The sequence below is a fragment of the Gobio gobio genome (genome assembly GCF_949357685.1).
Source record: "Gobio gobio genome assembly, chromosome: 6".
Lineage (NCBI taxonomy): Eukaryota > Metazoa > Chordata > Actinopteri > Cypriniformes > Gobionidae > Gobio > Gobio gobio.
The window spans coordinates 55,619,684-55,634,055 of NC_137102.1; the positions used below are offsets into that span (position 1 = coordinate 55,619,684).

The following is a 14,372-nucleotide window of genomic DNA, read 5'->3' on the forward strand; positions in this document are numbered from 1 at the left end:
TCCATAGATGTTAAAGGTCCTTCATGCAACCATCAATGCCAATAAAGAACTTTTCATTTTAAGATTGCATGTTATACTAAATATACATCTCAGTTAGGGTGACCACCATCAAACAAACCAAATGTGGGACGATTACTAAGTTTGTGTGGGACAATGTGGGACATGTTACCAACACTAAAACATAACCTGAAACTGTTGTATAATCTTAAATTCAACATAACTGAGCCCAAAGGCAACAGGCATCATGCAGATAACTACTTTTGAAACAGTTCTGACCAAGTGCAACTAAAATCCAACTAAATAAATAATGAAACAAATAAAACAACATTAAATTAGTTAATCTTATTATATATATATATAAATAAAATACAGTTCTGTATATAAATGTATATATATATAAAAAATAACTACAATTCCCGCCCCCCCCCCAAAAAAAAATATATATAACACATTTTTTTGGGGGGGATTGTAGTTTTTATTTTTTATTTATATATATATACATTTATATACAGAACTGTATTTTATTTATATATTCATTTATATACAGAACTATCCATTCGTTTTCTGACAGGGAACACATGGAACGAATCACCGCTCCACATTTTGATTGACAGCCGTCACAACCTACTAGTGACCGTGTTTACTCCTTTCTTTTCAACCATTGGATATGGTTTAAAAAACGGCTTTTGTATATTTGTGTAAGGCGGGATGTTACTTCTGACGAAGTGCTATTAAATATAGGTGAAAAACGATGCCGCGAAAATAATATAAATACTTTCTTAAAAAGGCAAAAGAACGCATGCATGTTTTCTCAATATGATCATTAAAAATCAACAGACTGGTGAAAATGCGGGACATTTTCTCAATATGCGACATGCGGGACAAGGGGTGAAAATGCTGTGCGGTACAACGCAAAGCGGGACAGGTGGTCACCCTAATCTCAGTAGCATCTTGGCCTAAATTAAACGATCTACCAGATTGAAACGCAACAGCTCAACCCTGATCCAGTATTCAGAGAAGAGTCTTCTACTCACATCCACAATCAGGAAGTCCAGCCAGCACCAGTAATTGGTGAAGTATTTCTTAAAGCCGTACGCGATCCACTTCAGAAACATCTCCAGCACAAAGATGTAGCTGAACACCTTGTCAGCATATTCCAACACCACCTTCACCACCTTCCGCTGTTCTATGTAAATGTCTTCAAATGCCTGTCAGAAGAAGAATATCATTACACAATAAGAACAGGAAACTTGATTCTGATTAATCTAGCTACACATTTAATCACAATATGGACCAATGAGGTTCATTCTCGCGTTACGCATCACGTTTGAGCTTCAACAAGAACCAATGAGGTTCATTCTTGTGTTACGCAGCACGTTTGAGCTTCTGCAAGAACCAATGAGGTTCATTCTCGCGTTACGCAGCACGTTTGAGCTTCAACAAGAACCAATGAGGTTCATTCTTGTGTTACGCATCATGTTTGAGCTTCAGCAAGAACCAATGAGGTTCATTCTTGTGTTACGCATCACGTTTGAGCTTCAATAAGAACCAATGAGGTTCATTCTTGTGTTACGCAGCACGTTTGAGCTTCTGCAAGAACCAATGAGGTTCATTCTCGTGTTACGCATCATGTTTGAGCTTCAGCAAGAACCAATGAGGTTCATTCTTGTGTTACGCATCACGTTTGAGCTTCAACAAGAACCAATGAGGTTCATTCTCGTATTACGCAGCACGTTTGAGCTTCTGCAAGAACCAATGAGGTTCATTCTCGTATTACGCAGCACGTTTGAGCTTCTGCAAGAACCAATGAGGTTAATTCTCGTGTTATGCAGCACGTTTGAGCTTCAGCAAGAACCAATGAGGTTCATTCTCGTGTTATGCAGCACGTTTGAGCTTCAGCAAGAACCAATGAGGTTCATTCTCGTGTTATTCAGCACGTTTGAGCTTCGGCAAGAACCAATGAGGTTCATTCTCGTGTTATTCAGCACGTTTGAGCTTCGGCAAGAGCCAATGAGGTTCATTCTCGTGTTATGCAGCACGTTTGAGCTTCAGCAAGAGCCAATGAGGTTCATTCTCGTGTTATGCAGCACGTTTGAGCTTCAGCAAGAACCAATGAGGTTCATTCTCGTGTTATTCAGCACGTTTGAGCTTCGGCAAGAGCCAATGAGGTTCATTCTCGTGTTATGCAGCACGTTTGAGCTTCAGCAAGAGCCAATGAGGTTCATTCTCGTGTTATGCAGCACGTTTGAGCTTCAGCAAGAGCCAATGAGGTTCATTCTCGTGTTATGCAGCACGTTTGAGCTTCAGCAAGAGCCAATGAGGTTCATTCTCGTGTTATTCAGCACGTTTGAGCTTCAGCAAGAGCCAATGAGGTTCATTCTCGTGTTATGCAGCACGTTTGAGCTTCAGCAAGAGCCAATGAGGTTCATTCTCGTGTTATTCAGCACGTTTGAGCTTCAGCAAGAGCCAATGAGGTTCATTCTCGTGTTAAGCAGCACGTTTGAGCTTCAGCAAGAACCAATGAGGTTTGTTCTCACCTGTCAATCAGGTACAGTTGAGCTTCTGTTTATGTTCATTGATCAATGTTTAAATGTGAATAAAAGCATAAATTCAATCTGTTCATCATATAAAGCAACGGCTCGATTTATATGGATTCGTTTTACGATCTCTTTTATGCACTTTTTGAAGCGTCAAAGTAGTAGTTGTGTAGCTATCAATGGTGGGAAAGAAAGCCCTCAGATTTCATCAAAAAGATTTTCATTTGTGTTCCGAAGATGAACGTAAGTCTTAAGGGTTTGGAACGACATTACATTTTTGGGTGAACTAACTCTTTAATGCATAAATTACTTATTTTGCTTTGATGTAAACAGTAAACGAATAGTTAAAGTTCACCAATAAACTTTGTTTCTCACCAGAGCTCCACTACTGAGAAGGATCATGAAGATGATGAAGGTCTCGAACCAGCTGTGCTCTACAATCTGATAGCACGTCTTCCTCAGCCTCCACCACATCTGTCCCAAACCTCTCGTTGTGTTTATATTACAACACTTGCAGTGCTGCATACAGACTGGAGAGATACAGAGAGATTGCTTTGATCAGGTCCTGTAAACAGCATGTATAGTGCCATATTCACAGGAGAACAGATATTGAGTCTTGTTTCATGTTTTATTTGCTTACACTCAGGGAAACACTCTTCGGGATCCATCACATCATCTGCCATCTCAGAATATTCCTCCTCATCTTCCCCAGGCTTCCTCAGGTCCACGGTACTTCCTTCTGAGAGGCTGATGACTTCCTGTTGAACAAGGCAACAAAGTTTACTTTGAGTTTTCATTAGAATTGTATCAAGCATTACAGTACTATTCAATTGAAAGAAGTCTCTTCTGCTCACCAAGGCTGCATTTATTTGATCAAAAAGACAGTAAAAACAGTAACATTGTGAAATATTATTACAATTTAAAATTTAAATTTTTTCTATTGCAATATATTTTGTTTAATTAAATTTATTCCTGTCATGCAAAGCTGAATTTTTTGCATCATTACTCCAGTCTTCAGTGTCACATGATCCTTCAGAAATCATTCTAATATGCTGAATTTCTGCTCAAGAAACATTTAATATTATTTGAAAACCGTTTTTTTTCACAGATTCTTTGATGAATAGAAAGTTCAAAAGAACAGCATTTATTTAAAACTGAACCCAAACTCTTGAAAGGGAGTGTACAGTAAAATAAAAGTTATACATGCCATTTTTGAATGTTATTTTTATCATTGGTGGCCATAATACCTGTCTGCCATTCAGAGGTGTAGTGGTAAAAAAAGAGGTGGGTAAACTATAAATTCTGGGTGACCGCATCGTGGTCACGGTAAGGTGGGCCACTGCCTACCGGTGTATAACGTATCCTGATGATAGCTATTGTTCTCAGAGAGAACAAAAATATTTAAGAGAGATAGAGAGGGGAGGCTTATATCCAGGGGTTCCAATGCAATGCACTTGTACATAATGATTAGATTTGGGATTATTTTCATAGTCGATTAATCTGTTGAATATTTTCTCAAGTAATCGATTAGTTGTTTGGTCTATAATATGTCCGAAAAAATGTGGATCAGTGTTTCCCAAAAGCCCAGGATGACTCGTTTTGTCCACAACTCAGTTTACTGTCACATATGAGAGAACACACTAGAACATATTCACATTAAACAAGCTGGAATCAAAGAATTTTACTTTTGTCTTAAAAAAATACTCAAGCCGACAAATCGATTATCAAAGTAGTTGTCGATTACAGTTTTTGCCCATTGCTAATGAGGCAGGTGCAGATTAACGACAGAAGGATGAATTTGGTGAAGAAGAGCGAGAGCTTTGTGTTGATGATGACAGGGTGCAGACAGCGATCGCTTGCGATTGCATTTAGAATGTAAACTTTTGATGAATTTATGAGAAATCTACAGACGCAAACAGGAAGTAAAACTCCCATTGATTTTTCTCCATAAGGATTTAGATTATCAGCCATAATGTCTAAAACATCTGAGGTAGACTGACCACGAGTTGTGAAACGAAAGTTTCTGCTTCTGTAGCTAGAGGTCTGTAAGAAAAACTACACTACCCACAGCCCTAGCTTAACAGCGACGCCTCTGATTGGTCCAACTCGCTGTTATTACCATAGAAACGTTTACTGTACCCGCTAACGGCTGTAGCGATAACAATAACTAGCTAGCTGACTAGCAAAGGGAGCTTGTTGTCACAAACTTTCAGTGAAACTTTCAGTTCCAGAGAATGCATATAATTACATCCAGTTATTTATCTGATAATAATGTATCCTGAATTTTACTTGTAGGCCTACATTGGCTAATGGGAAAAGGAAGAGGTGACTTGTTGAGTCAGTGGCATGAATCTAACCGTGAACCAAATTAACCCCAAAAACATAAAGTTTAGTACTGTTTTCCCGAGCTCACTCACTTTGGGCTTGTAGCCGAGCCCGTTTGCTGGCATTAGGAGGAGGGCTGCTGTCTTGACGGCGCTAAAAAAATTGCCGGATATCTATGTTTGAATCTTGGTTGCGTGTCGTTCATGAATGATTTGTTCATTTTGAACGAATCTTTAATATGACTCGGGACTACCGAGTTGTCTCAGAGAGTGATTCGTTAATTTTGTGTTGACCGCGTGTGCGCATTACGCAACATATGGGTTCTGATCATAGACCGTAAAAAAATAAAATTCTGATTCTGAATCGACAGGTGAGATCCGAGTCTTTTGTTCTTCATGTCCGTCCCATAGACGGAAAGAGAAAAGATTCGTTCATTTTGCTGAACGAGACTCAAAGATCCGAGTCAGTAAAATGATCCGAACTTCCCACTACTCACACTGACAGTTGCAGCGCAATATGAAAGACTTCGTCTAATTGTACAACAAACAACCAATGAAAATGAACAATATGAAACTAAAACGACATAAGCTTAATTTAAAATGGCTTAGGAACTGTAGGCTATTTAGAGGTGGATAAACTCAATTTAGAGGTGGATAAACGCACTTTGGAGGTGGGTAAACGCTATTTCCGAATTTTGAGAGGTGCGTAAACTGCGTTTACGTGCGTTTAGCCTCCACTACATCCCTGCTGCCATTCTAAATTGAATAGAAATGGTCTCTAGATGATCTTCATTACAGTATACACAAAACTGGATAAATACATTTTTGATATTTACACAGTTTCTGAAGTAGTGCATTTTCAAAACCGACTATGAAGTCGAAAACAGGAAGTTAAGCTGTACCTCCTTGACAATACTTTGGCCAATTAAATCACCATGAAATCAAAATATTAATTTAATATTGCAGTTATTATTTTATATGATTTAACTGTGGACATCATTATTAAAAAAAAAAAAGAAGACTGCCCTCGTAATATTTAATCAAAATAACTTCCCCTCCCTCTTGCAGCGACTTCTCTTCGCGAGGGCGGGGCAACCTGTCACTCACATGAGATCGACCAATAGCAAACCACAACCATTAAAATCAATTCCCCATGAACAAAATCCCCCACTACATTTGTTCTTGTTCGAGAAGCTGTTTCACTCAGATATGTCACAACAGGGAAGAGAAGACCACAATTTTTAATGCAGACTTTAAAGCACAACGTTGTGGGGGTCTTTAGCATTATGTTCTGAGTGTTACTGAGAAGATTGGAAACCAAGTGCTACTTCCCCCAACAAATCATGATCAGTTCTTACCAAGTTTGGCTCAGATAATCTTAAAAACCCTCCTGTTCGAACCACCCCGCTCTAAGTGGGAATCGAACCCATTTCCTCCAGAATGAGAGCCGGACGCTTCAACAACGAGGCTAAAGGCTGCAACCCCTAGTGTCAGTCGCTAAAACGTCGCTTGAGATCAAAGGAATGAGGTTTACTCACACAGCGACTACTAGATGGCCTCCATTACACTCACCCCTTAAACCTCACTCCCATCCGGGTCACTGCACCAATGTAACCCCACCTGTTCGAACAGCCCGCTCCAAGCGGGGCTCGAACCCGGGTCGACCAGCTGGCCTCTGTTACACTGGACCTACTGATAGGATGTATTCCTGTGTGTCTGTGTTCTTGAACGGACAGGGTAACGTATGAACCATCTCAGTTTTGCAATGCAACATCATATTCCCTTATGCTCGGTGCTTTGCCTCATATAGACTGGTATTATATCTGTTAATCCAGGAAATCAGCATTGATTGAAAAAAAACTTGGCATGGAAAACACAGAGAGCTAATAGAACGCAGGCATCCCAAGATACATATGGCGCGCTACTAGCATATGCATCTAATCCACGAGCACACAAGTCAAGGTCAGTGACCTCCAGTATAATCTGAGATGGCGAGAGCGAGCTGTTCTAAAACTGCCTGAATATACAGTCATTCTCCTTGTTTCTTTCTCTACGTAGGCCTTCTTAATACAATTTTGATGAGATTTTCTCTGCATGTAATGGCAACATATTTAAAATGATTTACGGAGATTACTGGACCAAAGGTGCCAGCACAATCCAATAGTGCTTCTTATGTAATCCCACATTACGAAGCGAGCAGTGTGTGTGTGTGTGAGAGAGAGAGAGAGAGAGGCTGGATTACTCTTAATTTTGTGGCCTAAGATGTCTATCAAAAGGGTTTTGGAAGAAGTTTGCAACCAAACAATGCCAGGAAGTTTCCATGTATGACGCACAATTATTGGTTGCTTTTACTTCACCCCACCCAGCTCCAACTAACATATTTAAAAAAAAATCGTAATGATGCAAGTTTGAGTATAGAGCTGCATTTTTTTTTTGGAACGAATCTCTTTTTTTTACAGTTACTGACGATGTAATTGACACAATCGTTATTGGAAGCATCGTGTTACTTTTTAAAGGTGATTTTGAGTTAGACGCTTCTGTAGACATCAGTGTTTTATCCCAGTACATCTGTGATAATATGAAAATTTGTAACAGAAATAATGATACTGTGTGGATGAAAAGACTGTTTGCAAAGCAGTTTCATACATGATGTCTGCTCTCTCTAGGTCGGCGCCAGAGCAAACACAGATTTGAATTATCTGGTGTGATTTTGTCAAAGTTTTATAGACAGAGGAGAATAATATTGCAGGGTGTTTGAATTAAGATCGCAATCTTTTAACGATTAATCGTGCAGCTCTATTTGAGTAGTGTGCGTGATTTATACACACATTTAAAAACGTATTGTGAAGAAATTCATATATAGTCAAAATTGATACTAAAGCACAGTATTAAATTAATTTCAAGCTATTCAAACATCATACATTCAAAACAGAGTCTATACATGTCTGGAAGTATGAAGTATTGATTTCCTAGATCTCTGCATTTGATAAAAATTGTATTTAGAATAATTCTGGCTGATTGGATGAGCCATGTTTAAGCTTGTTGAGTAACCTGTGCTATTACTACTTTACAAAGCAAGTAAACGTATGATTTTATTCATGGAACAATAAAAAGGTACAGTAAGCGTTTTTTGAAAAACGCTGTTGAAAATGGATCGGAATGAGCACCACAACAAACTTGTAGCCAATCAGCAATAGGGGGCATATCAACTCATGATGGGGGAGGAGAGAGAGTGAGCCAATCAGCAGTAGGGGGTGTGTCCACTCATGACAGGGAGGAGAGTTAGGCCCAATCCCAATTCTATTTTATACCTTGAAACTGAGTGGCAAGGCGTAGGGGTGAAAATATTCCCCTAAGAAATGGGACACCACTACTATACCATTACACGTCATCATGTCATCATACCATTTCTTTTATTAGTGTCCTGTGACATTTAACCAGTGTGAACAGCAATGAAGTGCGTAGGCTATATCTAGCCAGAATTCAGGCACGAGCACGTTTAACAAATTACTTACTCCCAACAGAGTTTTGCGCTGTATTTGGACTTAATAAAACGGCGCTCGTTTACAGTTCAAAAACGTATGAGCCATAGAGTTTCCTAAGATGATACATGATACATAGAGTTATACAGAACATACAAGACTAGTGAAGCCACTTTTCTATCGGGCCAAACTGTTCTCTTTGTTTATTAACCGTTCCATTCCGTGCTGATCCGAGCCGGCCGGTACAGAAATGGTTTGATTATCTACTGTGGTGCTGCGATAATATTCGTTATCGATATATAACGTAATGCTCATACGTTATACATCACTCAAATAGTGCGTTTAGCAAGCTACGGAGAAACTGGCAGCCAGGCGACACACAAGTGATCGATCCCGCGTGGCAACATACACACATTCTAGCAGCATGGTAGTCGGTGGAGGGAAACTCCTCATACCCCTTCGTTCGAAGTGTGGTCCCGAAAAATCTTCATTTGAAGGGCTATCTGACCCTTCCCCTTACCCCTACCACTCCAGACAAAAGAGGATCCAGAAAACCCTACCCCTTCACGTGAATGCGCAAAACGAAGGGGTAGGGGAAAGGGAAGGGCTAAGGGGTAGAAATGGGATTGGGCCTAAGTGAGCCAGTCAGCAGAAGGGGGCGTGTCCACTCATGATGGGGGAGGAGGGAGATTGAGCCAATCAGCAGAAGGGGACATGATAGGGTAGGAGACAGTGATCAAGAGGGAGATTCGAATAAAGACTGTAGAAAGAGAGATGGCTGAGAGACATTACAAAAGAGAAAAGTGTAGAGGAATATCACTAAGAAAAAAAGGGGTTATGATCGGGCAAGAACTTTAGGACCCGCGTTAATATAAGAAAAGCTTTCAGTGAAGTCCACAAGCACTGTTTGCAGCCAGTGTTGTGAAACTTACAATAGAGTGGTGCAGGTATGACATCACTTTGTAGGCCAAGCGGCAGTTAGCATCACACTGGTTCCCTTGACAAAAGCCCAATGGGATTTTCCCATAGACGTTTGGATTATTGGATATACTTATATATTTTGGATATACTTACACATTTTGTCCGTCAAGATCATTTTCACAGATGAACACAACATTTATGAATTTTGAAGCCTAAATGCAGTCACCAGAAGTAAAAAGCCAAAGGTAGGCTTACACGAACTACACCACGGTCACTTAACCATCACTAAGCTTCCAACAACTCTTTCAGTTTTTATCTCAAGACATTTTCCCAGACAGTTTGAGTTATAATAGTTTATAAGAGCACAATTATGAGCATAATGAGGCTATAAAAGTAGACTGAGGTTACTTGTTCGGCATGATAGCATTTAATCTCCTCGACAGCCTCTGTAGTCCCTTATTTAGCCACTTGTTAGCAACCGCTTTTTTAAAGACATGTAACAACTTAAAAAAAAAAATCCTGAGTATGGTTAGAATAAAACTTGAAAGGGTCTTGAGCTTGTGTTCACCACAGACCTTATTTCAGCCATTTAACCAAAAACCCATTCCACAATCCCATTGACTTTGGGACGATGGAACCGGAAGTGCTAAAATGCTAAGTCGCTTCCGCGTTTTGGCCTACAAAGTGATGTCATACCTACACCACTGTATTCAAATAAGTCACAACAAGATGTGTCAGCAGGTCAATGATGCCACAAAATCTTGACACGCCATATTAGGATAGATTGAGATTTGAGGGCTACAGAAATGAGCTACAGTTAATAACGACTAACAGGATTATTTTTGGTGGTACATTTTTGGTCCACCATTTCATATCCACATTCCCTGTGCTCTTCTCTGCAGCCCGTTTCTCTTATATAACAAATACTGTATGGCGTGTCTGGTGGGTTCACCTTGTCTGCTTTTGCAGCTTATCAGCTTATGAATCTGGATGGTCCCCCCACATATACAGCCACTGGCTCGCTTCCTCACACGTGTCATACCATATCATCTCTCTGACCTCTGACACCACTCACTCGTTTGAGCTCCCGGCCACTCACAATAGGGATAAACAAATGAACTATTATTTGCAGTATATGAAGGATTTAAGGTTATATAATATCTAACTGGTCAGGATGCCATTTATGCATTTAGTTTTCTTAGAAATTCAGACATTTGAATTTAAACAGTGTAAAAGCAAGTCAGATGGCATTACTGTATATCAATATGCAAATTAACCTGCTTGTCCATTGTTAAAGGGGTGGTAAAACACGATTTCACTTTTTTAACTTTAGCTAGTGTGTAATGTTGCTGTTTGAGCATAAACAACATCTGCAAAGTTACAATGTTCAAAGTTTAAAGCAAAGGGAGATATTTGCTTTTAAAGAAATCAATTTCTAAGGACTACAGCAAACGGCCAGTAGGGACTACTAGACATTCCTCCAGGGTTGCTGACATCACCAGCCCCAATATTTACATAAACCCCTCCTCCGAGAATATTAAATAAGGGGGGGCGAGGCCATTTTTTACTGCTGTGGGGAAGAGTTGTTGTGGTATAGTTAGTAGGCTGGAGTGTTGTTGCCGCAATGCCGACGAAATGCTGTTATTTTCATCTGGATTGCAAGTCCACTTTGTTCAGCCTTCCTAGGGACGGGGGAGTTAGGGATCAATGGTTAAAATATATTTTTAACTCGGATTTAAAAACAGAAACTGTTTACGGGCCACAACCTGTAAGTATGATTGAAGTATGAAGTATGAGAGCTTTTATATATTGTTTATCTACAGGCATGCTAAACATGGTTCTGTGTTTGATTTGGCTACTATAGTAAAGCCAATGTTTAGTGTTCGTTTTGGGTTAATAATTCTTGTGACAGATATTTGGCTATAATCGTTCTAAAAATACAAAAGTGCCATTCAGTAGCGATCACTATAGATCTGCAGTCTTTACTCTTGAGGACTGAACAGGTTCTGCTTGATCATCTTCACTAAAATTGTCTGGGTCCGATTTGGGCTCAAATTGGTATGGTTTTATAGACGCCATTAGCACAGTCTACCGGTAAAGGTAAGGGGCGTGACGTTTCCGAAAAACGTGCACTAGGCGGTAAGCGAATCACAACACACTGGGCCAGCTAACCAATCTGAGGCCATTGCGTATTTTTGAGGGACCGGCTTCATACAACCCGGAAACCATCAGACCGTTTTACAAGGAGGGACAGAGCAGTGTAGAATAAAGGTCAAATATATGAAAAATAATGATTTTTTTTTAAAACAAAGCATGAACACATGTTACAGTGTACCCCACAAACACAATCAAGCCTTTCAAGCGGTCAAGCGGTTTCTTGTGGACACATGAATGTCTGAATATTTTTTATTTTTGCAAAGGTCTTTTTAGAGGCTCTGTAATACAGTTCAAAGAATAATCAGCATTTTTGATTAATGAAAAAGTGCACCTTGAATTCATTCAGTTTGACAATCAATGAAGAATCAATAGACAGCTGCCATGAAAACACATTTCTTGAATGATGAACTTCAAAACATTTTTTTCCAAACATTTCCAGACCTGGAAATTACTCAAACCAAATTCCACACTTTTCCAAACTGAACCTGTACTAATTAGGGATCATAATAAAAAGAAACTATATTATTCTGATTTTGAATTTTAGTTCTATTTCACAGAACTGAAATGGAAACTATTGCCTTTTCATAATAATAATTGGATGCAAAAATAGTTGCTCCTAAATATATACTAAAAAACAAAGAAGTATTTTTTAATTATTTAAATGATTATTTAATACTCATTGGGCCTCATTCATGAAACACGAGCAGAATGAATTTGTGTATAGATCGTTCGTAAAGCCGCTCTGACGTCAATTTTCGTATTTACGAAAATGTTCGTATTTTCTAAATGTTAGTTGGTACCAAGCAGCAACCTCCCCCAGTTTTTCTTGAAGCCAATACGGAAGTGACTTAAACTCAATTCATCGACTGGACGCTAGGAACAGTCTCCAGAAGGGAGCAGAATCTCATTGAGCTCCATGTTAAAATGCCCAGCTTTACAGCAGAATAAAACATGTTTACAGTCTGGTACAAATTGTGGTTTTGGTCTATACGGCTAATTTTGCCCTTCATGACAAGTGTGAGGGGGTGAATTTTTGTATAACTCATTCGTTTACATTATATAAAGCCTTAAAGTTCTGCATAATTAAGGGCGTGGCCACTTTGAGTGACAGGTGGATAGCCATTTATCTGCTGTCTGTTAGTCATCGCGTCACCTCAGCTCCACCCATGTCCCACCTCTTTGCCCATTTTCAGTTATCCAGAAGTGACGCGCTGACAAGATGGCAACGGCCAGCTCGTCCCTACTTTACGCTTCAAAACTGCTCTTCAGATTCTGAAGAGCAGTTTTGAAGAGTAAAGGTGTGACGTCACAGACAAAAGCCACATGGGTGACGTCACAGACACTACGTCCTTATTTTTTTTACAGTCTATGGGGGAAAGAAATGTACACCTGCTCCCTACCACGTGTAAATGGTGCGTAAAACATTTGAACGTTCTGTGTTCTAATTTAGGCAAACTGATTTTGACATTTTGATGCACTATGTACCATAATAATATTTCAAGAGTTGATTTGCCCCGTTTTTTTTTTTTTTTTTTTGCGGTTCAACGTTGGGTAATAGACAGCGCTTGTCACTGTCACTTTTTACCAAGCCGTCCAATCACAGTGGAGCTGGGGCGGGACAAAAACTACACAGACCAATCATCCCACTTGTACACCGACTGAACAATAATGGAGAAGTTAATACTGCTTTTTACTGCATTTTTTATATTCAGTAACATTCTTCAAAATTAGATACTAGTAACACATTACTGCCATGGATATTCTGTATCATAGCAAACAAAGTATCTCAGCTGGAAAAATGCTGCCCTTGTAAAGCGCTTTCAAGCACCAAAAGCTGGCCGTTTTCAGAAGAGCACCAGGCATTTTTTAGCTGGCCAAAATTGCTTTGGTGGACACACGATAATTATATATTTATTGCTAGGCATATGGTCAATTAGTCTCTTTAGCATTTATGCAAAATACTGGAGCCAAACCTGAGAGAGAAGGCTTCCAGAAGATTCCACAGCGTTCCTGGCCACGTCATTTGCAGTTGTAACCCATGGGCGGGGATTATGCTAATGCTGCGTTCCAGGCAGGTTTTTGAGCCCGTAAATTACAACTTCAAACCACGACTCACAACTTTGTAGTGTTCCAGGCAATGTCACGCCAAACTGCCTGAGCGCAAGGAATTGTGTGGTAGCTAGATGTAAACAAAGCATGGCGGACCGTACGGGGTGTATGCTTATTTACAATCATTTCTATCGCCAGAGGTGCTTACCCCTTGCTTATTTGAGGGAAACAGAGGAGAAAAACAGCGCAGACGGCAAGAAAAGCTGTTATACCTTTTATTTTACGTTATTTGTATATTTGTTTCATAAACACTGCATCCGTAGGGGGCTGCCATTGTTGCTTCGCAGGCTATGTGACGTCAAAACTCGTAACTGTCTGGGAGTATATCGATCTAGTAAGAGTTCATGGGTGGGAAGTCACGGGTTTGGCTGCCGTTCCAGTCCACTTTCACGGGAAGAAGGTTGGAAAAACACGGGTTACGGGTTGCCTGGAACGCGGCATAATTATGAATGAGCGTGCACGCGCGTCCTATTTACGAATGTTTGCAATTCATTAATATACACACGTTTAACTACCGAATCCGTGGTGTACGAAGTGTTTGTGAATCTGGAGGTGAGTTTTCTTAAAGCTACACTGTGTAACTTTTTTAGTTTATTCTTAGCTAAAAACACTTAGTTCTTTCAAAAATATATGTGCTCATTAATGTATATTTACTTATTTCAAGTAATAAAGTATTCTCGTAAGTTTATAATATGCCATTGAAAATACATACGGGTGAGGGGTTCGAATGTGGGTCGCTATGTTGCCCCTCCATCTTGAAAGTACATTCTTGAAAGCCAAAGAGGGACATACCCGTAAATTCAAGCTTCGCCTTTCGCGTTTTACCACTCAATGGCACCGTA

General features: G+C 39.7%; 1 protein-coding gene across 1 annotated transcript in view; it reads right to left on the bottom strand.

Moving 5' to 3' along the window:
• scn12aa (sodium channel, voltage gated, type XII, alpha a) overlaps window positions 1–14,372 on the bottom strand; it is a 141,164-nt gene that overhangs the window by 18,455 nt on the left and 108,337 nt on the right. The window contains exons 18-20 of the mRNA XM_079820321.1: window positions 3,178–3,295; window positions 2,913–3,067; window positions 1,035–1,208 (exon numbers count right to left, since the gene is read on the bottom strand). Of these exons, the coding sequence (XP_079676447.1) occupies window positions 1,035–1,208; window positions 2,913–3,067; window positions 3,178–3,295 (447 nt within the window). The remainder of the gene's footprint in view (window positions 1–1,034; window positions 1,209–2,912; window positions 3,068–3,177; window positions 3,296–14,372) is intronic.